The sequence below is a fragment of the Phycodurus eques genome, chromosome 5, assembly GCF_024500275.1.
Source record: "Phycodurus eques isolate BA_2022a chromosome 5, UOR_Pequ_1.1, whole genome shotgun sequence".
NCBI lineage: Eukaryota > Metazoa > Chordata > Actinopteri > Syngnathiformes > Syngnathidae > Phycodurus > Phycodurus eques.
The window spans coordinates 28,086,188-28,109,431 of NC_084529.1; the positions used below are offsets into that span (position 1 = coordinate 28,086,188).

General features: G+C 41.1%; 2 protein-coding genes and 1 non-coding gene across 9 annotated transcripts in view; 1 reads left to right on the top strand and 2 right to left on the bottom strand.

Annotated features, from left to right (window-relative positions):
- kif23 (kinesin family member 23) overlaps positions 1 to 13,109 on the bottom strand; it is a 33,509-nt gene extending 20,400 nt beyond the window's left edge. For 3 of the 5 annotated variants that reach the window (XM_061675966.1, XM_061675964.1, XM_061675965.1), the window contains exons 1-23: positions 13,029 to 13,109; positions 12,756 to 12,819; positions 12,510 to 12,638; positions 10,077 to 10,182; positions 9,821 to 9,957; positions 9,623 to 9,732; positions 9,366 to 9,536; positions 9,193 to 9,237; positions 8,360 to 8,472; positions 7,995 to 8,116; positions 7,802 to 7,898; positions 7,633 to 7,712; positions 7,441 to 7,560; positions 7,194 to 7,353; positions 6,850 to 7,011; positions 6,608 to 6,774; positions 6,370 to 6,543; positions 6,073 to 6,279; positions 4,676 to 4,909; positions 4,473 to 4,561; positions 4,083 to 4,155; positions 1,619 to 1,689; positions 1,509 to 1,533 (exon numbers count right to left, since the gene is read on the bottom strand). In XM_061675966.1, coding sequence (XP_061531950.1) covers positions 1,518 to 1,533; positions 1,619 to 1,689; positions 4,083 to 4,155; positions 4,473 to 4,561; positions 4,676 to 4,909; positions 6,073 to 6,279; positions 6,370 to 6,543; positions 6,608 to 6,774; positions 6,850 to 7,011; positions 7,194 to 7,353; positions 7,441 to 7,560; positions 7,633 to 7,712; positions 7,802 to 7,898; positions 7,995 to 8,116; positions 8,360 to 8,472; positions 9,193 to 9,237; positions 9,366 to 9,536; positions 9,623 to 9,732; positions 9,821 to 9,957; positions 10,077 to 10,182; positions 12,510 to 12,638; positions 12,756 to 12,819; positions 13,029 to 13,042 — 2,661 coding nt within the window. In that variant the 5' untranslated portion in view covers positions 13,043 to 13,109 and the 3' untranslated portion in view covers positions 1,509 to 1,517. Of the gene's footprint in view, positions 1 to 758; positions 1,534 to 1,618; positions 1,690 to 4,082; positions 4,156 to 4,472; positions 4,562 to 4,675; positions 4,910 to 6,072; positions 6,280 to 6,369; positions 6,544 to 6,607; positions 6,775 to 6,849; positions 7,012 to 7,193; positions 7,354 to 7,440; positions 7,561 to 7,632; positions 7,713 to 7,801; positions 7,899 to 7,994; positions 8,117 to 8,359; positions 8,473 to 9,192; positions 9,238 to 9,365; positions 9,537 to 9,622; positions 9,733 to 9,820; positions 9,958 to 10,076; positions 10,183 to 12,509; positions 12,639 to 12,755; positions 12,820 to 13,028 lie in introns of those variants that run through there. The other 2 variants (XM_061675962.1, XM_061675967.1) reach the window with 2 other exon arrangements.
- On the bottom strand, positions 8,210 to 8,306 carry LOC133403421 (Z30 small nucleolar RNA). Its single transcript, XR_009768685.1, has one exon. It is a non-coding gene; the product is annotated as a Z30 small nucleolar RNA (small nucleolar RNA).
- A 103-nt stretch (positions 13,110 to 13,212) lies between the features above and the next one.
- On the top strand, positions 13,213 to 22,034 carry ddb2 (damage-specific DNA binding protein 2). 3 transcript variants are annotated; one of them, XR_009768511.1, is made up of 12 exons: positions 13,213 to 13,514; positions 13,593 to 13,730; positions 13,806 to 13,915; positions 14,268 to 14,459; positions 14,540 to 14,685; positions 15,201 to 15,300; positions 15,400 to 15,577; positions 17,155 to 17,300; positions 17,421 to 17,576; positions 17,681 to 20,012; positions 21,547 to 21,592; positions 21,672 to 21,708. XR_009768511.1 is itself a non-coding variant. In XM_061675968.1 (11 exons), the coding sequence occupies exons 2-11, from the start codon at positions 13,601 to 13,603 to the stop codon at positions 21,908 to 21,910; spliced, it is 1,443 nt and encodes a 480-aa protein (XP_061531952.1). In that variant the 5' UTR covers positions 13,213 to 13,514; positions 13,593 to 13,600; the 3' UTR covers positions 21,911 to 22,034. The 3 variants fall into 3 exon arrangements, 1 of the variants encoding a protein (XP_061531952.1); XR_009768510.1 differs by having other exon boundaries at positions 17,681 to 21,592; positions 21,672 to 21,724; XM_061675968.1 differs by lacking the exon at positions 17,681 to 20,012 and having other exon boundaries at positions 21,672 to 22,034.
- Positions 22,035 to 23,244: the final 1,210 nt, after the last annotated feature.

Below are 23,244 nucleotides of genomic sequence, written 5' to 3' on the forward strand. Positions count from 1 at the left end.
TTAAGTACATTTGTTTTTTGTTTACAAGCATTTCTTTAGGTACAATGTTTATTTAACATGCAGTTTGATGTGCAATACATTTTAATCGAATCAGTTTTTTATTTTGTGCATGTTACAGTGGCTTACAATAATAAGCAATATACTGTATATAATAAATACTTATTAGCAATAAAACCATCTAATTTTTGATGAACACAGGCTTCGTATGGTACTGTATTTTAATGTTGGTCATGATGGTTTTACTTTTAGCGCAAAGTATTATTTGAGGTGGTACTTTGAGTCAAAGGCTTACGAACACATTTGTCTGAAAGTGGATGTGCAATACAACAATACAGTTGGTTCCTTTTAATATTTTCCACATCGCGATGACCGTGTATTCAGAATATGAACATTTATTAAAATGTTTCACAATTGAAAGTGTCGTACGTGGATGCTCATTGCAGACCACTGTGTGCAGCTCTCACCGATTCACCTCAAGAGTCTCTTTTAAAACTTGTAACGTTGATTAGGGGCTCAAACATAATAACATCTCTATGATGCTCGTACCACTTGGCATTGAGGGTTTGCAGACCATAATAGTGCGGCCGGTGCAAGCCTGGTCAAAAAGCAAAGCACTCGGAGTGAATTTAATGGCCGCTGGTTGCTCTGGGCTCTTGACCTTCTCCAAGAGGCTCCATGTTAGTCACTCTTCAGCGCTTTCCAATTGAAACTCAGCCAGATGAGATTTCAACTGTCTCTGTAAAGCTGGGATTAGCTTCGGCTCATGTTCACACAGGGAATGTGCGCCCTCATATTTGGTGGATTTTATTTAGATTTTGGAAAAGTGGAGAATGGCAAATATAGTGTGCAATTACAATGTAAACACAATATGAAAAATGGGCTGAGTAATTACTACCGATGCACTTGTTAGTACAAATACTTGTTACTATAGCTGACATACATTTTACATTTAAACCAATATTGTGAAATCCCTTTTTGATATGTTTGTAAAGTTGTCCGAATTGAAATTAGTGAGAAACAGTGATGCTATAGCACCTCCTTTGAGCCTTGTCCAGATTTAACTGTTGTCCTGTGCTGCCACTCAGTGGTTATTCACTGTGTTGCACTAGGCCCCTGCTATGACAAAAGACAACCTGGTGGTAAGGAATTTTATTCCTGAGAACAGTGAACACTGGAGGGTTCCATTAATCTTAAAAAAAAAAAAAAAAAAAAATCTCCGGTTTAAAAAAAATAAAATAAAATACATTGTAGACTATAGAGTATACTACAGTAACGACAACAGGCTAAACGGATGCCCTGCAAAAAAAAATAAAAACTGACCTACATATCACAAGTTCTGTTGGTTCAAACAACACATAAAATATTTTATAAACAGCTTTGGAAGTGTACACACATAAAAGCTTCACATGTTAAATATCAGCAGAGATATATAAAAAAAAAGAAAGTGTGAACTATTGCACAAAAGGTGAGAGTACAAGAGAGTGATCATCAGTGGAGCAGTCACTTACTTGCTGCTTTCATGGTTTTCTGCGCCTGTAAAATAATTTACATTTGATCAAACCAGTCCTGTGGTCATGTATTACAATATAAAACTTGAGTAAAACAGACAGCAGCTTACTTGGTGATGCAATGATGCTCGACACCAGGACCCATGGTGGAGCCAGCCCTCATCGCCATAGCCACAGCGCACTGTAGAGAAATCACTATTTGAGACACCCCTTGCACAATAAAATCTCTATTTATCGATAATTTTTAACGGGGCCGCCAATACTGGAAGAATGAACATTACAGCTTTTCTGCCTAAACATATTTTCAATGCAGGGCTCAGATATAAAAGACAATCATCATTTGTGAGAAATGTGTGCCAGTAAATAAGTTGCATCACCTTGGCAACACAACACAGCAGTCTGCAGTCAGGCTTACAGTGGTGTGAAAAAGTCTTTGCCCGCTTCCTGATTTCTTCTTTTTTGTTTCTCACACTAAAATGTTTCCCACCATCAAACAAATTTAAAAATAAGTCAAACACAAGTACACACAGAATGCTTTTTTTTGTTTTGTTTTTTAAACGTTTTTTATTGATAAGTGAGGAAAGAAAATCTAAACCTACATAGCCCTGTGTGAAAAAGTGATTATACCCCCCGTTAAAACATAAAACTGTGGTTTATCATACCAGAGTTCAATTTCTCTAGCAACACCCAGGCTTGATATTGCTACACCTGTTCTCAATCAAGAAATCATTTAAATAGGACCTGCTCGACAAAGTGACGTAAACCAAAAGATCCTCAAAAGCTAGACATCATGCCGAGATGTAAAGAAATGAGAAAGAAAGTAATTGAGATCTTTCAGTGTGGAAAAGATTAGAAAGCAGTTTCTAAAGCTTTGGGATTCCAGCGAACCACAGTGAGAGCCATTATCCACAAATGGCGAAAAAACATAAAAAAATAGTGGTGAACCTTCCTAGGAGTGGCCGGCCGACCAAAATTAAACCAAGAGCGCAGCGCCGACTTCATCCAAGAGGTCACAAAAGACCCCACAACAACATCCAAAGAACCGCGGGCCTAGCTTGCCTCAGTTAAGGTCAGTGTTCATGACTCCACCATAAAAAAAGAGACCGGGCAAAAATAGTCTTCGTGGCAGAGTTCAGCAGGACAGTGATCCAAAACACACCAGCAAGTCCACCTCTGCATGGCTGAAGAAAAACAAAATGAAGACTTTGGAGTGGCCTCGTCAAAGTCCTGACCTGAATCCTATTGAGATGCTGTGGCATGACCTTAAAAAGGCGGTTCATGCTCGAAAACCCTCGAATGTAGCTGAATTACAACAATTCTGCAAAGATGAGTGAGCCAAAATTCCTCCACCGCGCTGTAAGAGACTCATTACAAATGCTTGAATGCAGTTGTTGCTGCTCAGGGTGACCAAACCAGTTATTAGGTTTAGAGGGCAATTACCTTTTTCACACAGGGCCATGTAGGTTTGGATTTTTTTGTTCCCTTAATTATAAAAACCATTTAAAAACTTCATTTTATGTTACTTGTGTTATCTTTGACTAATATTTAAATTTGTTTGATGATGGGAAACATTTAATTGTGACAAACAATAAGAAATTGGGGCAAACACTTTTTCCACACCACTCTATTTTCCATTGGTTGTCCAGATCTTTTAATTAAACAGAGATTATATACCCTGCACTCGCTCAAATAAATTACATTTTAAAATGCATGTGTTTCAAAGGTGTCATCTTTGAATTTTCAAACAAACCTTACAACATGCAAATGGAAGTAAGCTTGCAGCATGGCTGTAGAGTAAACCCCTGCATATTTCGTGACTCGACATTCGCAAATGCATCTATTTGCTTTTGAAATACAACCGATTTGCCATTTTGTGCTCAGGCCAACCATCTTGTGGCATCTTGGTGCCAAGAAAGTATCTTGATGTGTTGTGCTCATATCGTGATTTTCCGCCATCTATAGAACATTACAGCATTTGCCTGGAGATATAATTAACCCCGACTGACGAGTTTTTCAAGATACTGATTTGTTTTGTTTTTTTTTTACTTGCGAGCAACAACTTCAGGTACAACTCAGTGCTGTATGGTGGCAGTGAACTCAACTCACTTCACAAAAAGCAGCAGTTCGACAGATAGTAAACAATTCTTCATTCCGTTAAATGCCACCCCCAGTTTTATATATACTGCCACCAGGCACACATACTGGGAGCCGTGCAATCGCAGTAAATGTGTTTAATTCATTACGCTCTATTTAATTATGTCATTGCCATGTACAATTATTATAGTCTATTTTCTTAATTTAAAATAAAAAATAAATAAATAAAAAAGGTACAAAAAAAAAATTGGGGGGGTGGCGGTACTTTGTCTTTGCATGCTTTTGAATTACAAGCATGGTCATGGAACACATTAAACTCAGAGCTCAAGGCACCATCTGCATAAAAGTTTCAATCACACTGATTTTCTCTGCTCGCACCAGGGCTTAATCCCTATCCACCACAAATACTGGGGGTTCACTGTGTTTCCAAAATCAATCTATTTTCATTTTTTTTTCTTCTAAAATTCTCACTCATCATACCCTCGTCTCCACACTGGTCGAAGCGCCACCTTTTTGGTCTCCACTATCTCCTTCTGAAGATTTCCTCTTGCGGCTTTAGAGACAAAAACAATCAGTCAACATATGGAAGCTCAGCAGTTCTATTTCATCCCTGCTGAACGCTCAAAGGAATTGCTGAAAGCACTGAATATTCCCTTTGTGAATGCGCAGTTCAAGTATGCATACCAAAAAAGTCACGTGTCACCCCCCACCGCCCGTGACGGGACGTTCTGGTGTCACACTTCCAACAAAAGCTCCACACATGAACATGAGGATACGGAGTCACAGAGTGATCTGCCGGTCATTCGGGACTCATAGAACCGTAGTTAAATAGCACGTAACTTTCGTTAGTCATGGCCAATGAGTGAATACCATTCGATTGTGGTGAGCTGCTGTTTCAAAGTCTCGATGTCAGTGAACTGGACAGCCTGTCCTCCTCCTCTGGTCTTCATCACATCACCCTGGATCATACACAAACATGTATGAACTAGTGGCCTGTGCTTTTCTTTCTAGCAGTCGACACACAGAAAACTCAACAAAGTGAGTAATGTTAAAAGCATGCTTGGAGTCCTTACCTTAATAAGTTGGGTCTGTATCTCGCCGTCAGAGGCAACTTCCTGGTGCGTCAACACGTATCTGTCGCACTTGGACAGCACCTTCTCATTGGGTGTTGACACTTTGATGGCGTTCGGGACGATGGGCTGCAGCACCGTGCCCAAGTCCAGGCTGGAGGAGGGCTTATGGTCAACCCACTTCTCTCCACCTGCCGAGCGGGACCGTCGGTGCAGGGGCCGAACCGGCGTCGAAGTCTGTTAGATCACAGAGGGGAGCAACATGCCCCCATGTTTAGAGTCAAATCGTTGTTTGTGGATTATGTCGCGTTACAAGCAGTTTTGCCGTTCCTGACAAAATATGTTGGGCCTGATCTGGAAAATCAGCTGCGATTGCTAATCGGGCCAATATCGGGGCTACAATCCTGTAGTCTGAGCTAGGCATAAAGTACTATACTAGTTCACGTGGATATGAAAAGCCTGGTGATTGAGTTTGCCTTGGACAACGTCACTGTGCTTAGTTTTGAATCACTCGGTTTGTGCTTTGATTATTAAGAACTCAGCGAGCTAACGAGCTAGCTACAGGATGATTATTAGCACTTAAAACGTACGCTTACTTTTCGCTCAGACCTGGGCGCTGCACATAGACAAGGCTCTCCCAGATGCAGCCTTCTCTTTACCGATGGATTGTGAGGGGTCGTGAGTCGTGACTTCGCAGCTCCTCGCACGTGAAAGCCGCCAAGCCTGTCTGCCGAGCCCGCTGCGAGCGGCGGCACTACGACGGAGTACTTTAAGTCATGCACTACGCAAGCTACGATTACCATCGACCACTGCGTTTGACTAGTGAGTGTGGAACACCAACTATTTTGCAGACCACGTGTGTGCCGAACTGTTGAGAGTGATACGTACGGATCAACGATGATCCATTGCACTAGTTGCAGCTCTACTAGTGAATTTATCTTATTTCTTGTGAAAACATCTCACTGTACTTATTTTATACATATTTTCAGCAAGATGAAGACGTATTTTAAGATACAAGAATTTTAATTCATTCTTCATTTAATTCATACTAGTTCCATAGAGGGGAAAAATTTCAGTTTAAACAAGACAGAATGAAAAAAAATCTGCCAAAGGAATTAGTATGAATTGCCATGATAAAATTCTTGTATATCTTAAAATAAGTCTTCACCTTGCTGAAAATTTAGAAAACAGTCTTAAAATAAGAGGTTTCCACTAGAAAAGAAATTCACTAGATAAGATTTGCGTTTTTGCGGTACAATCAAATACTTAAACTTTGAGTATTTGAGATAGATTACTAGCAGAAGATGTTTTACATTTTATGATTAAATATAGAAGCCCTGTAAATAAGAAGATAAAAAATAAGGTCTGCTTTTTATATGTGCTTTCGCAACTTGACGTACTGTCGGTGAAGGCGAGACAGATCTCTTCGCGGGGAGGGGCACTCGCTCCTCCCTGGGCGGCGGCTTCGGTTGTGTCTGACGGGGTGGGGGCTCAGGGCGACCCGGCGTCTTGCCCTCGGTCACAATGGCTTTAAGCTGCTTCAGCTTCTCGTCTTTCACCCATAGTTTGTTCTGCATCTCCTGTTGCATGGCATTTACACGTCGCTCCTGCACAGTCAGAGCGGTGCTTGACATCAGTACAGAATTGTGTAGCGTGCGCAAAATGAAAAGTACATTTTGTGTAAGAAGGACACTCACGCATTCTTTTTCCCACTTGTGCTGCGTGTCTGTGACCGCGCCATGCATGCGCTGCTCCATGCGTCTCTTCTCAGACAGCTCTCGCTGCAGCCTCTGCGCTCTTGTTTCCAACTCGTGCTGCAGGGAACGCTTGTCGTCCTCATAGATTTTGGTTGTTTTTTGAAGGATGTCAATCTAGGAAAGGAAATAGCTCAGAGAAACCAGCTCTCGAGGGCTTGATTCACAGACATAAACTCACTTTATGTTCAAGCATCTTTGATTTTTTCTCCAGCCGCTCAATCTCTGCCTTGTTGTTTTGGATGACCTTGTCCTTTTCCAAGAGCTTGTTGTTCTGTTCATGAATGTAATTCTCTTTGGAATTAATATTGCTGTCAAGCTGTTGTAGGAGAGATGTCATTGTGCTGGCTAAAAGACAAAGAAGAAGGGGATAAGCAAAGAAAGTTTTGGATTCAAGACAAGATCTCAAACGTGAGCAGGCACCTGCTTTGTTGTAGTCTTCTAACATGGTCTGTCTGATTCTGTGTCTGTTCTGCAGAGCCTCAATCAGCCTGGGCAGGGTGATATCATCGTGAACATCTGTAACTTGGGTGGAAGGGATGGGAGGGAGGCTGTGCATCGCTAGTTTCAAAATCGAGGGTATGTCTTTGGAAAACCACACATCAAATCAAAATCAGCTTTTTGTGTAGTGTGGCAAATGTTCATCTCACCAGCACATTCGAATAACATTTTTGCAAACATTGTTCAATTGCTGCATTTGACACAGTCAAACAAAACTGGGCATTATCATCTTTGTGATGGCAGATTTGACAATTACACAACACTACCTCTGTCTACTGGACCACCACGTTCCTCCAACTTGCGAGACAGCTCTTCTTTGAAAGCCTGGTTTCTTTGGCGGCGGCCCGGCGTGAAGCCACAGATGGGTCTGTCCATTGGCCGAGCTACTTCCACTTCCTGTGTCATCTCTGCAAAGCGCATCACCAGCTAGAAAATGTAGAGAATACCATGTTGCACAGAGGAGGAATTTGCATGTTAATGGTAACAAAGAGTTACAACGCATGTTGAGCTGACCAAGGTTTCGTCATAGTCGTCTGCCTTTGGGTTGACGCAGACGATCATTTTGACTTTGCCTTCTCCGTCAAAATAGTTTTTGAATACATGGGTGACTTTGGAGTCTCTGTAGGGAACCATCTAGTGGAGAAACATCATCACTCACACTGTGGATTTACGTTGGTGAGTAATACGCTTCAACTGAACACCAACCCTGTTTGTGCCACACAACTGGTTCTCTCGCAGGATCTCGATACACGTCCGCAGGGTCAGAAGAGACTGATTGATGTTTCCTGCAAGGTAACACACGCAGTTGAACGTTAGGTGCTTTTCAAGTAAGAATTAAGGCAATCTGCAAATAAGAGGCTTTTAAAAATCCTACCAGCTTCGCGTATACGAGTGCCCTCGGCCCCTGTCCTGCCAGTTCGCTCACTTCCTGCCAAGTCCACCAGACACAGCTGACTGATGGCCACCTGGTTCTTCTCATTAAAATAAGTCAGGAGGGCAAAAGAGCAATAAAGGTCAAAGCGGTTCTTAGTCCAGTCACAGTTAATGCAGCTTTAGCTTCATCTTACCTGCAGGATGGTATCGCCATCTGCGTCCAGAGGAGCCTGCGCCAGTTTGATGATGAACACGCTGTGGGAGCGGCTGGACTCACGGTTCAGTCGGGTGTTTGCCACCTTCCTCCTCTTCTGACCTGGTGTGACATCACCGAACAGGGGGGGATTATCAACAAAATCTACTAAACAGAGATAACGTCTTAAAAATCTATATCGAAATCTTCCGTAGCCTGCTCAGAGAGAAGATCAACTGCGGTCACTTCCTGGTCAGAGGCCACCCGTATGGCAACAATACCAAGTCAGAAACATCTATGATCATCAGTGCAGAAGTGCCTGACATTTATATTTTGTCCCCTTAGGCTTAGATTTCTACTACTCACCTTTCCAAAATACTTGAAACGCCTCTTCAGCAGATTTGACTTCAATCTCCATACAACCAGCAACATACATGTTGTGGTTCTGGTCCTCTCTGAGAATTTTAGACTGAGGTGGTCTATGTTCAGGGGAGGGGGTGGGGGGGGTAATAAGCATTAGTCTCAAAATACAACGAATTGCATGTGAAATACAGTTTAGGAGGAAACGGGAGCGAGAGGCAGGCAGAGCAATTATTTAAGCTGTTTTAAGGACATTCAGGAACTCTGCCATAACAAAGACAACAAGCAGCAGGGAGGCAACATCAGACGGAAAAGATGCCATCACTGGATATGGCTTGATTGCATGCACTGAGGAGAATTGTTTTGCCAATGCCTCTGGATTAGCTGACAAAATTAGGTACACATGCACAATCCATATCTGTATCATAAAGCCTGCCTTTAAAAAGATAACATGCTTGGATTTATTGATGCTCTCATAGAGATTAAATTCAAACCCATGTTCATGATTTCATTGCAGTGTTGTATAAATGCACTGCATTAGACAGAGATGTTCGTAACTGGCAACAAAGTAAAAGCACCTCATAGGATTGGGGAGGTGTACCTATTAATGTCTGTACAAATATTAGATTTTCTTCCTGACATCAAGAAATGGGTGAATTCATCCAGCAATGGCAATGTTTTGAGGCATAGTTTGCACACTAATGTGCAACAAGAATACCAACTTTAATGGAAAACTTAATACAATCCCTGCATCATAAATATTGAGTAAAAACTACAAAGTAAAAGTTTTCCACTGGGGTGCTATAGTTTGGTTTACTTCGTGTTCACTGGTCACATACATGAACTCAGTGTTCTGACGCACAGGTGTGCCTCCAGCATTCCACCTAGCAAAAATAAAATACAATAAAACAATTTGAGATTTTCAGCTACTTTCAGATACTCTACTGTAACTATCAGAATGTGTTGTGGCAGTTTTCATGTCTAATCAATCATTTGATTTCCTGGAACTCACTTTGGCCTGGTTGCTTCCTCCTGGTTTTCCTCAAGAAGATCATAGATGTAGTTGTTGTAGATTTCGATGTAGGACACAAAGACGCCGTAGCTGCTGTCCTCGTCGACATTGTCGGCTTTACAGGCCTCCGCCAGCTTAATCATGTCAGCAATTTCAGGATCGAGCTTTGGTCTAAAGTCCAAGTAGTCAATTCCAGATTAAACTGACATCAGGTACATAGAAGCAGGTTTATGTGAATGGTCATGACTCAGACATACCTGGACGAGGCCAATTTTGGAACACACACATTTTCTCGCCTTTGCCGCTCCAAGAGGGCATCAACTTCATTCTGGACCTCTATGCCATTTTTATCATCCGACTTAAAGAGCTATTAAAACATATTAACTGATGTTTGAACTTTGGTCAAATGTGTTACACGTTTGTGTGTACAAAAGAGGTTTGAAAGCAGCCCTTACAAATCTTTTGGCCTGGTAGGGCCCGATGCTGTTGAAGAGCATGTCAAGAGAGCGAGGCAGAAGTCCACCTAGGCCCGGAGAGCCAGTCATGGTGAATGTCTTCCCACTTCCTGTCACTCCATATGTAAAAAGCAGGCCTGCATCAAGCAAGAGAGACAACTGACTGAAGTGAACCATGGAGGTAGCGGCAACAGCAACACAAAATTTTTTTAAAAAACATATATATCAAGTATCTCAACATAGCCAGTGCGCTTACCGTTTCTTCCATGGATGAGTTCATCAATGAGAGGTTTGGCAACACTCTCGAACAGCTCGGTTTGAGATACTAATACTCCAAAGACTTTTTTGAAGGAGTACTGCGTCTGTGAAGTGAAGAAGATGGAGTAAAAAGGACAATGTTTTTTGGGTAGGATTTTAAATTGCACTGTGTAATTTATGACTTTCCAAATCCCTCTTAAAAATAATATACTTTTAGGGTGGTATGCAGTACTTTTCTACTTTTAATTCAGAAGCCTACATCAGTCGTTCTCAAATTTGGGTTTGCAAGCCATACCCTGTGGCGCCGCAAATTTAAAAAATGCACTCCTATATATGCGGATGGGAGCACTAAGAACATAGACCAAGTACTCCTCTCGACCATAGCTTTGGGATAATTAAAAGCTCTCATACGACTGTGACGTATCACATTCATAAAACTGACATTCCTGCAGGCACACAGCATTTCTCATGCTCCTTTCTCGTGTAGGGAACAGGTGAGGCAAGGGAAGACTCAGCAAATTATGGATGGCTTGGAAGAACATACTTGGGGTCAAACGTTCCCAACATATAGCTAATTCGCAGCTTTTGTAACGTATAAATGGACAAAGTTTAGCCCAACTGACTGACTCTGTGATTGCCAGCAACCGCATAAAAGCCATGGTTTGTTTGTTTAGTTTTTTTTTTGTTTTTAAACTTGGAGCGAGTGCATTCCAATTTGATGTACAGGTATACGCTCATCTTGCTTAACATTGCATTTAAAACTTGGAACAGTACACCCAGAAAAGCATGGGAATGCAGAGAGGAAAGGAGTTTTGAAATAGTTGGGTGGGCTCCTTGTAACTGGCTCCAAGTCAACCCTTTGATCATTCATTCATTCATCCATCCATCCATTTTCTGTACTACTGAGCTCATAAAAATTCTATTGCTTAATAGACAATGTGTCAAAATATTGTTGTTATAAAATTATGTTTTTACAAGTTGAAAAGTTCTCCCTGCCGGCTCTTATTTTGCCCACTCGACGCTGGTATCGCTTTGCACACTGGTTTGCTCCTGCCTTCCAGACGCACGCACGGTTACTTAATAGAAGCCTCACACAAATCCACACAGGCAATAGTGCTCTTTGGTTGTTGAAACTCGAAGTCTTTCATTTTCCTTTGTGACCTTGCCGTAGCATTGACTAGCAGATAGTGCTTCCAAAAATCAGATGGCCGTAGCGATTGTGGCAACCGGAAACAGTGGAGCTGGTCTCGAGTTTCAGCAAGAAGTCCCGCACCGTCTTTCCAATTATACCAACCTGTTGAAAATACGATAAAAATTTGTGATGCACGATAACTATCGGGACCGATAATTATCGGCCGATATTTGGGGGGGGAATGATGACGCACCAATCGCTTTGATATGGGAAAAAAATAGACCAGCAACAAGAGCATTCTCATTCAGTGATGCGCTGATCACCAGCGGCTGCTGTTGCATTCATGGATATTGAGACAAAAATGCTTTGTGTATGACACCAAAGATAGTCAATATCCAAAGTAAATTAGCATATGATCACCAGCACTGAAATTGCTATCATCCAGTGAATTTGAGTTCATGACTATGACACTCCCAATCGTTTAGTACCCAACGGCCTACGAAGCCTTGCCTAGCAGCGTAATCCAACAAAGGAGCAAGCGGAGGCAGCTTAATTGGACGCAAAAATGCGGTTGTCGGTGCGGACTGATAAGTAAGATAAAAGGTAACCCCTCCAGAGCGCTGCTTCTGTCCATCTTCCATTCACTGACTGAACAAATTAGACCATCTACAAATGTAATCAATATCAAAACAGACAACAGCCCTCCTTTGTTTGATAGGGCCAATGCGCCCTCGCATCCAATAATGTCGGGCGGCTAAATCGCTCGGCACCAACACTTCCCCACCCCTAGTACCTTTTGCTCAGCCACAAATTTCTTTGAGTACACATTAAGATGAATGATCGCCCTTATAGTATATAGGGGGTTCCTTGGCCTGGAATTTTTGGAAGACGCCTCATATAAACCATTAAAAAAATGATATCGGTTATCAGTATCGGTTTGGGGAAGTAGCAAGTGATCAATGGAAAAAAACATTTATCGTGCATCCCCAAGAAAGATCATGTTTGAAACAGACTTAACAAAAAAGGTCACATCTGAATATTGACCCCTGTTTAGAAGTTGGACAGATATTTGCCATTTTGACCGGTTTCAACGATTAATAACTCTCAATATTCATCAATGGAAATTATAGTTATATCACTGTAAGAGTCTTTTAAAGATCTGCCTGATAATGTTGGTCTCATGTAATGCTAATCCCAATTCATCGATGAAATTTTACACACACAGCCATTGAAAGGGCTTTCTGTACCAGATATGCAGTTACCCTTTCCGGGCCTATACGTCGTTACAAATTCATTCACCTCTTTGTACTCGCCATTGCGGGTTGTTTTGAAGCCTTCGGGTGCATGCAGCTGGATGGTGCTCTCGCTGATCACCTCGATGCAACATTCCTCGTCTTCGCCGCCGAGAGGTCGCACACGACAATAAACCTGAGTCGGGGGGGGGGGGGGGGCGAACGAACGCCGATGTACTCGTGAAAATCTATTACGCTTTCATCGCATCTCGACACACATCAGTTAATTGTTGAACAGCCATCTAACACTCACCCCAACTGGGTCTTTCTCGCTGCTTGCTTTTTTGGGAGGCGGTCGGCGGGGGTTTTTGCCTTTCCTGAAAGAAAGTCAGTTTTGAAAAGTCACGCCATTGTTATTGGACAGGTTGGAAACAAAGTCACATGCTACATAGGTAGCCCTGCGGCTAAACGTTTCAACTAAAACTGGTGAGCGTCCAAACAACATCATGAAAACAACACGCCAGCTACAGATATCACGTTTCTCTGTGGTGATTAACATATTTAGCATTTCGACATCTTTACTTACCCTTGTCTGATCATTTTGGCTTGCACCTTTTGTTAAACGTTCGTGCCTCTTATTTTCACTCCCTCCCTCGTCTGTGTTCAAACGAGAGAACGTTTTCAAAACGAGCCGGTCGCAGCCAATCAGATTCGCTGTCTTTGACACAAGTGTTTCCGCTTCCTGTTTAGTGCGTTCAGTTGACCAAGGAAACCCTACAACTCACTTGACCGACATCATAACTAACTAGTTACAACTAACATGACCGACATTTTCAGGTTACACTTTATTTCGCCGGTGATGACAATCATGCAAATCGATAACTATTTGTTTTGATGTGCTAAAACGTGAAGGTGGCTTTCACGTCACGCGCTAGTGGTTCAAACACCGCCACCGACAGTAGAACTAAGGTAACACAAGTTACAAAACACCCATGTTTTGAAGTCACATACGTTATGCAAACGCCAGTGTTGTCTCCTCGTTAAGCTACTACCACAGACTAAAACATCACAGGTGAGCTGGCAGTGTCTATGACGCATGTATAACGTATTTGGTTAACTCGTCCTATTGTCAAATTCTCCGTGTTTGCAGGGTTAGCGATGAAAAGCAAATCTTCCAAGTCAGATGGCCCCAAGTCCAAAAAGGCTCAGAGGGCTAGTGGGGAGAATTCTGGTGCAACTTTTTCCTCTAAACTACGGGACAAGAAGGATGCAGAGCCATGCAAAAAAGGTGTTTGTACTGTGCACAAGTTAGTGGCACTAACGTAACTTTTAGTGATGTCTGTTGGTGTCTGTGGTTTTGCAGGGTTTCCTCTCAAGTCCACAGGAATCCAGAAGAAAATTGCACATGGAAGCATACTCCACTACATCTACAAGAACACTCTGGGTCAAAGTGTTCATACCCAGATGAGACAGGTAGGGACCGTTGGTGTATCACGAGAACACGAGCAGTAGCGCACTGGCGCCGCCAAGGATTTGGCGCCCTGCAGAAAACAAAAAAAAGACACTTTGGGCCCTACCCAATCATGCATCTGTCCATTTTCTTTCACACTTGGTCTCATTATGGTTGCGGGTAAGCTAGAGCCTATCCCAGTTGACTTTGGGCAAGAAATGCAGTACACACTGGACTAGAGGGCCCTTAGAATTGTCATCTTTTTTTCTCCCCTTTGCGGTGCCCGTCATCATTAGAACTGTTTACTTTCCGTTTCCATTTATGGAGCATTGGTGAGCAGTTGTAATAAACACTTTGTTTTTTTTCTTCTTTCAGTGTCTTCAGGAACCTTTTGTCCGCTCGCTCTCTTTGTACCACTATCACGCGTCGAAGCTTCCTTTCGACCGCAGAGTCACCTGCCTGGAGTGGCATCCCACTCATCCCACCACACTGGGAGTGGGATCCAAGGGTGGCGACATCGAGCTGTGGGACTTTAAGCTCCACGACCAGAAGACATTCATCAAAGGGGTGACTAGCTCTCACTGCGCGTGAATAGGCAGTAAGGTGCTTCGCTTGGTTTAATAGCCTACTGCTGGTTCTCTGTTCAGATGGGTGCTGGAGACTCAGTTACCGATATGAGGTTTAACCCGTTAAACCCGACTCAGCTGTTCACATCATCTATGGGGGGTACGACAGCCCTCCGAGATTTCAGTGGGACCCCTCTCACAGTGTTTGCCTACACAGACACACTAAAGTAAGACTGCAGTCCCCTTTTGTTACATTGGGTACATGTGGTGAGGGTCACAGAGGTTTTGGGTCTGATCAGTATTTCATCAGTCTTCTTCTGAGGTGCTCCTTATTCGAGATTGAATTGCACTACCACACGGAGGCAGCATTTGATCACCAGTCTATCGAATTACACTTGTCAATTAGTGAAGCCGTGTTGCACATGACATAGCTATCGTAGGACAAATAACCTTTTCCACCACGTCAAAAACAATGTGGCGGTATTTGAAAGCTAACCTCTCCAAAGTGTACGTGGCCTCTGGTGAGGGCACACTGACCATGCAGAGCTTTGAGGGCCACGCGGCCACCGTTCTATCCCAAACGGAAGATTAGGTCCACAATCACCACAACGTATGGTGAGAAAAGTGCCGAGAAGACTGATGAAAGATGCCCAACCTAATTTATTTGTTTTAAGATACAGTATAATTTAAAAGGCTTGAATACAGAAGTTAAAGGCACATTTTTTGAATGGTGTACACCCAGTTTCTGGTACTGCTGTGTGGACGTGTCCATCAGCCGACAGATGCTCGTGACCGGAGACAATGTCGGCAAGCTCCTGCTGCTGGGTTTGGATGGGCAGAGGGTGAGTGATCCTTTTTTTAATAAGGATTTCTGGAACAACTGCACTTTTAGCCCCATATAAGGATACTGAATGCTTTTTTGTTTTCGTTCAATATTGCAGATTTTCAGTGATAAGTTACACAAAGCCAAAGTGACCCATGCCGAGTTCAACACGCGCTGTGATTGGCTGCTTGCGACGGCGTCAGTGGACCACACGGTGAAGCTTTGGGACTTGAGAAACATAAAGGACAAGAAGAGCTTTCTTTATGACATGCCTCACGAGAAGGCGGTCAACTCAGGTGCTTCTCTAACAAATTAACAAATTGACATGATATTGGGGTGTACTTAAGCTTGGGTGCGCTGGGTTTTTAAAACATTTTAACAGATTTTTAAAATGTGAGACCTCGTATCAATGATGTGGTCAAAATCGCTATGTGTGTGCCAACTGCTTTTATGGTTTGTGGTGCACTTGAGACACATGCGATTAATTGATTTTATTAATTAATTTAAGTTTGTTGTTCTCGGGACAATTTCTTTTTTAAAAATGTTTGTTTGGAGCATCTTCCATTGTTCAAACCATGTGCTTACATGCGGTACCTCCACTAACAACAAGGCTATGCCAAGTTAGCAAAGTTTCGGACCCCTCTAAAGCAATTTTTCAAAAACGCGACTCACCTCTTTAATTCCTGCTAAAACAGACAGGCTGAATAATTTTTACGTGGTTTTCGGTATGACAAGAAAAGGACCACGCTGTAGGGCAATCATGGACCCAATCGCACTCAACATTGCAAAATATATGGTGCCCCATAATTATCCATTCTCCGTACCGCTTCGGGTCGCGGGCGTCCTGGAGCCTATCCCAGCTGACTCTGGGCAAGAGGCGGGGTACAGCCTGAACTGGTCGCCAGCCAAGTACCAGACTACCTGGAGAAAACCCACGCAAGCACAGGGAGAACATGCAAACACCACACAGGAGAGGCCGGATTTGGACCCGGGTCATCAGAACTGTGAGGCAGATGTGCTAACCATTCGTCCACCGTGCCTCGCCCCATAATTAGTGGATATAAAATGTCTACACACTCGTGTTAAAATGCCATTTTTTGTGTGATTACTAATGCCTTTTAACAATGAGATCCCTTTGATGGTTTGTAAGTTCTCTGTGGACCATGGTTTGGTGCTTTAAGATGTTTAAAATCTAAAATGTCAGGAAAGGCTTAATAGAGCATCTGAAATTTAATTGGTTGTTAATCAGAGGCACTAAATAATGGCATGTGTGGGCTGACTCCATTTAACATGATTTTGAATGTTAGCAAAATCCCAGTTGAGAGGGTGTGCACACTTGTGCAACCACATTATCTCATTATCTACTTTTACTTTCCCTCTCAAAAAGATTAAACACCTTCTCAATTTAGTTTGACAGTTAATGTCACAATGGTGAAAAAAGTTTTGAAATGATTATTTATTTATTTTTAATATCACAAAAACCTGGCATCTGAACAGGGTCGTGTATACTTTTTATATCCACTGTATGTTGCAAAAGCAGTGATTTTGACATGTTGAAAACGTTTGACCCGAGGTACTGTATGTGCTTCCAAGCTGCAAGAACAGCATGAGCTTCAGCAGTTCACTTTTTCCGTAACTACAGTATACAAGACAATTGATTTTCCTAAGAGTCAACGTGTACCGAACTGAAAACCATGACCACAAAACCGAGATACGAGCTGAACTGTGGATTTTGTGAACCATTCCACCCCTAGAGTGTACCCTGTTTCAGATGATGACAAAATGAAAAATGGCTGCCAGCATTTCATAGCAAGCAGCTTGTTCAATGTTGGCAGATGATCCTCATACATCATTTTCTGTTTCATCTTCAAAGCCTATTTTCATCCCTTGGACTCCTCAAAGTTGCTAACAACTGATCAGTATGACCAGATCCGTGTGTATTCATCCTCTGATTGGTCCAAACCTCAACACATCATCCAGCATCCACACAGACAATTTCAGCATATTACATCCATCAAGGTTGGTTTCTCTGCGTAGTGACTTCCTGGTCCAAGATACTCTCCCAAGTTCTCACAAAACACGTCTGACACAAGTTAGGAAAAAACTTATCAAGCCAGACTTGCTTTGTCGTTTCTACAGGCTACATGGCACCCTGTGTATGACCTCATCGTGGCGGGTCGTTACCCTGACGACAGGGTCTGCCTCGGCGACCAGAGAACTATCGACATCTTTGATTCCAACACAGCGGAGCTTGTGGGTCAGCTGTATGATCCCAACGTTGCAGGAATCAAATCTGTGAGTGTAACCGAGCACAGCAACAGCAGTGTTTGTACGCAGACAGTTCACATGCATGCGAGCCTATATTACACTCCTGGAATGATTTCTTATTCACTTAGCAGAACTGCGCAGGAGTCAGAAGACGGCTTCCTGCTGCTGCTGCAAGATGCATTTGTCACATTATGTACAACATTATACAATTGATATAAAAAAAATATATAAATAAGTGCCAGTCACATGGCAGTTTTTTTATGTTAAAAAAAAGACCATTTTGAGCCCCCCCTACATCCCAGTTCATTGTTCGCCATATCGCAGATTTTCAAGTGGTATTTTTATTTTATATATATATATTATATAGATGGGCTTTTACAGTACAGTATACAGGTAAGTCTGAATTTTGAGTCGCATATCATCAGTGTAGCACCATGCAGGGCAGAGGTCCACTGGATGTAAATTAGAGGAAGGAATTGATAAGATTTTATCAATATCAATGCCATTGTTGATTCTGCTTATTGATTAAATTCCTTATCAACAGTGATGCCAGTAACGCGTTACAAAGTCATGGGGGGAAAAAGTACTTCTGCTGTCTTCCACACCAAAGGCAACCAAATTATGTTAATATAATAAATATTTATAATATAACCTTTGTTAGATCATTTTAGTAGCACTAGTGGATACAGGAAATATAAAAAGAGCGTGCAAGAGATGACATTTGGCTGCAAATGCGTTCGCCAGGTTGATGCAATAAGTACTTTAAAATAACTAATATTGTTGTCATAATTTATTAACAATTACAGCGTACTGATTATGGTGTGAAATTGAATAGTACGCAGACATTGTTTTTATCCTATTACATAATATACTTCAATGACTGTCCCGCGGTAATGTTCTTGACATCATTTTAAAATTATGGAAATTCAAATTGTTCTGGAAGTGAATTTCTCTTGGTTGGCAGCTCTGCAGTCATAGCCATAAATGCAACTTTACTAATAATTGCCATAGCTTTATCATTAGTAATCGGCGGGTTTGATTTATTTTGATCTTTTAATTAAAAAAAAGCACTTTGTGTTGCATTTCTTTGTATGAAAAGCGGTTACAAATAGTTTTGACTGATTGTTTGGTCATTTCCTTCGGTTTTCGGCCTTAGGTTCCTCAGTTTCAGTTAAAAATGTTAGTCCTGGTGCATCACTATATAATATGTTAAGTTTTAGTGATTATTTCATATATACGTCTTTATACTCTATTATTTGAGACCCTTTACCAAATTATTAATACAGTTGCTTTCGTGGCTATGACCGTTAACCTCATTAAATCAAGGCATTGCAATTGGACAAATTAATAATAATGCGTCAAAGAAAAAAATCCATCCATCCATTTCAATGACAAAAATATTAAAATATTTACATAGCACTGACATTCTAGCAATGGTTTATCTTGTGCCTTGATGTTGTGTACACTATGTATATTATGCAAAAATATTGGCTGGTTGGAGGGAGGGTCAATTTAGGAGAGCATCAAATGTTTGTGTGCGTGCGTGCGTGCGTGTGTTTGCTTTCCTACTTGTGTGTCTGTTGCTTGTATTGTGATTTTTCATTCACCTTTAATTATTATTTGGTATTTTGGTGACTTGTGTTGAAAGAGAGAAAAGGAAAGGATGCATCCCTTAACCCTAAATAAATACATAAACAAATAATGCATAGTATAAAATATATGCTTTTTTTCTATAAAGGGAGCAGTCTTAAAACGTTTAAGCGCCACTGACCATTTTCAGGTGGATACATTTTTGGTCATTGACACAATAGGGATTAATAAACACGTTATAGTATACGATATCTATTATTTACACATGCCGGCCATATGCCGTATTCCGTCCGACAAGTAGCGACGACGACACAGCGCTGTAAAGTTTCATGTGTGGGTGTGCGTTTTCTTACTTATATGATGAATAAAGCTCTCGTTAGCACACAGTTGTTGTCCACGAATTATCGGCCATAATAATCTGGCGATCAAGCTTCACTTTGTATCACTGCCCTTCTTCTTCACCGCCGTTCCTTGTCCCGCTGCCGGCGTTAGCTTCGTTAGCTTTGGCGATCAACTTGAGGCTGACACGTCTCCCGTCAAGCACGTGTCGCGTTTTTTTTCTTCCATCATCATAACATCCCGTGTCAGGCCGAGCGGGCCAGCGTCAAGAGGTACGTGAGACGGCCGCCACCGCGTGAAGTGACGTCGTGCTGGGAAATGAAAGCGTCGTTAAGGAGAACCGACAATGTTGGAGATGTACCACTACAATGGAATCGGTGAATAAGACCGGGTTCTAAGTTGGAACCGCTTTTCGATTCCCACCCCTAATGTAGATAGATGCAGTGCATTCAACAGGTACAAGAGGCACAGAAGGTCCCCTACTAAGCTGCTGTAATAGTTGTTGTTCCCACATCGCAGAAAGAAGATATGCCAGTGAGTATTGTTATATGCTGTCTATGTTCGTTTTGCTACTCCCTGTGTGTTAAAGTAGTTGTTGTTTGAAGGTTTATAAAGACCGTAACATCTATGTTTCCGTCAGCTCCTCTATGGCATTTCGGAATACAGTGTTTATTAGGATTACATTAGCTGACAAAACTATACGGTTTGGTTGAACGTTTTGGTTTGGTGTTTAATTACTTTGTTTAATAGTCAGTTTTACAGTAGATTTCAACTGGGAGTGACAAACAGCCTGAAGCAAGGATGCCCTGCCTCTGTGTGTGTGTGTGGGGTGGGGGTGGCAACTGTGCGAGCGAGTCTTCGTTTCATTTCCTCAGTTGTTATTTGAAATTAAATGTGTATGTTTATAGCATGTGAGAGGGCTAAAACTATATTTCAAAAAATGATCTCTCATTTTCACCTCAGGCTCTTGTCTGGAAGAAATACCGCATGATAAACGGTTTTCATTGTTAAACAACTTACTCTAAAAGGAAAACTAAAACAATGTTTGCCCCACTCTTATTATAGCACTTTTTAAATTCATTTTTAATTTATTAGCAGTATTTTGTCTTGTTCCTTTTGGTATAATATGGTACATTAGCATGGTACTTTCTTTTTTTGTTTTAAATGATAGTTTGTGTATAACTTCATTAAATATAACAAAATGTGTCTACTCGTCCTGTAAAAGTGCTTCAAATGAGTCAGATTGTGGTCGGGCCACAGATTTTTCATTGGACTTAGGTCTTGGCAAAACAAAACACCCAACGAAAAACTTAAAAAGCTCTAATCTTTTTGGCATCCACCGTGACTGGTTTTCTTCATCGATTTTGGAGGTTTTTTTTTTTTTTTTTTTTTTTTGTTGCTGTCAGGCAATCTTGGGGATTTTCAGTACATCCTCCAACCCTCTCCTGGCTGATATATGATCAGTTTAAATCCTTTCATACTAGTATTTACAGACATTATTTACTAATGTTGGCCAAATTCCTCTGAATCACTTCTCTGTAATTGTTGACAGCAGGTTTACTGTCTATTGCTTAACTTGTCTCGTTGCATCTATAATTATGAACACAGGCAACCACATCCCCATTCCAAATGTTTCTTTACTCCACCCCCCAAATTCCCCTTTGTTAGTTTTTTTTTTTTTTTTACATTATTAAGACTTTTTATTTTCTTGGCATTACATTTGTATTTAATTTTCTAAAATGAAGGCCTTCCATCCTTCAAATGACAATCCATAAATATTCAGTTTTTAAAAATGACAAACTGCAGGGGACACTATTGTTGGTGGAATTAACTAAATACTGCATTGCATATTAATGTTGTATCACTGCTATTTTACTATAATTGTAGGGCTTGCACCTTGTGGTCACACGACAAAAAATTTCTGGGCTGTATTTTGAAATCACGTTATTTTATTTCCAATCCACAATTATGGGGTGGGGAAGGAAAAATCAAAATACGTCTGGACTTAACTGTAAATAAGGATATATGCTGAATGATGTTAATGTACACAATTGTAAATGTTTTTCAGATCAATAAATTCAATCCAATGGGCGATATCATTGGCTCAGGAATGGGTAAGCTGAAGGGGGGTGGGGGGGTTTACACCTACATTTCTATGCTCGGAATAAACCCATCACTGTATTTGTGTCACAGGTGTAACAGTGGTAGTTTGGGCCCGGGATGAGTCATTGCTTGGTGATGAGCACACACTGCAGGTGGAAACGTCTACCTCCGCTGAGCGTCCACAAAGAGAGCGGATTAGTCAGCAGCGGGCCGCCAGGAGCAGGAGAGCTGGTGTGGAACAAAGCAAACTTAAAAAGAAACTGCTTGCTCTGCATGAATCTGAGACGACGACGATGACGAAATGCACAAAGCGCACAAGAAAGCATTGAACTAAAGCTTGTGGATGGATTTTTTTGTATTCATTTATTACGTAACTGCTATACGTTATACTTCAGGGAACTATTAAACCTTTTGCACATGTTGTTTTCTACTAAACTGTAATAAAGTGGTATTGTATAAACTAGACCTTTGTTTTCCTTTCCATATCTATCGCTCTAATGAAGTATATACATACGCTAATTGTACCTTCTGCCACATAGTGGAAGAGCATTAAATTGTTCTGCCTGTCACTCATTTGCAATGCTGACCTGCACCAGAGTAAAACAGTGAAATCAAAGCAAATACAAATGCATAAAAAAATTCCATAGTGTGATATAGTTACAGAAATTACAAATATAATAGAACTCTAAATAGAACAGTTACATAATTTAGAAAAATAATAGAACTCTGAATAGAATAGAAACAAAAAACTATACAAATAGACTAAGACTATACACTATGTCACTGGCATAGATGAACAGAGAGATTACAGGTGAGGTGGCTTTTCCAGCAAACTTTGGAAAGAGGCGAGGTCCACACTGGCGTGATCGCTGGCCAATCACAAGGCTTGTATTGTTAGCTGTTCATGTATCACATCTGAGTCATAGTACTTTGAACAGTGATCGTGGGGGAGAAAAAAATATCTCATTGCTTTTAAGAAGGGATTTCCAGTCTATTCTAATGTTATGAGGTTATGGAAAATGTGACTCACATGTTGGTGGTTAGTGTGTGTGTGTGTGTGTGTGTGTGTGTGTATATATATATATATAATTTATACTAGAAATTTGGAGTCATCTATAAGAACTGTCAAGCAAATGTTAACTAATATTTCCATATGTTGCCTCTTACCGATGCACAATACACAAGATTATTTTACAATTTTGTTTTCGACATGACTACTTCATTTAAATTTCACTTTACTGGATAACTTTTTTATTTCCAGTTTGTACGCTCGTAATTTCCCACAAGTTCCCCATGAAAAGTTTCCATCAATGCTATTTGTAAATGACAGTGCTGTTCATTTGGAAATGTGTTTTTTTAGCAGTAGTTTGAGAAAGAGAGGGAGTGATTTTTAGTTTATTTTACTCATTTTAGTTTAACTTTTTTTATTCACATCGGTTTAGTCCTTTTGTCTTGATTTGATATTTTGACTTGTAGCTTTTTAGTTTTACTAAATGTATTGTATGTTTTTTTTTTTGTCATTTGTTTTCATTAGTCTTGACTTGAGTGATTTTAATGTCTTTATGTTCCAAATTACAGATGTCATTCACAAGCAGCACCTGCACATGCATTACATGTACCAGTACATGCATGTTCTGTGTCTAACTGAGCTTGCATTGAACCA

Excerpts from the sequence above, each read along its gene's own strand:
- ddb2 (XM_061675968.1), top strand. The coding sequence starts at position 13,601 with ATGAAAAGCAAATCTTCCAAGTCAGATGGCCCCAAGTCCAAAAAGGCT. Across the intron at positions 14,460-14,539 it reads AGAAGACATTCATCAAAGGG|ATGGGTGCTGGAGACTCAGT; the intron begins GTGACTAGCTCT and ends TTCTCTGTTCAG. Across the intron at positions 15,301-15,399 it reads TGGGTTTGGATGGGCAGAGG|ATTTTCAGTGATAAGTTACA; the intron begins GTGAGTGATCCT and ends TCAATATTGCAG.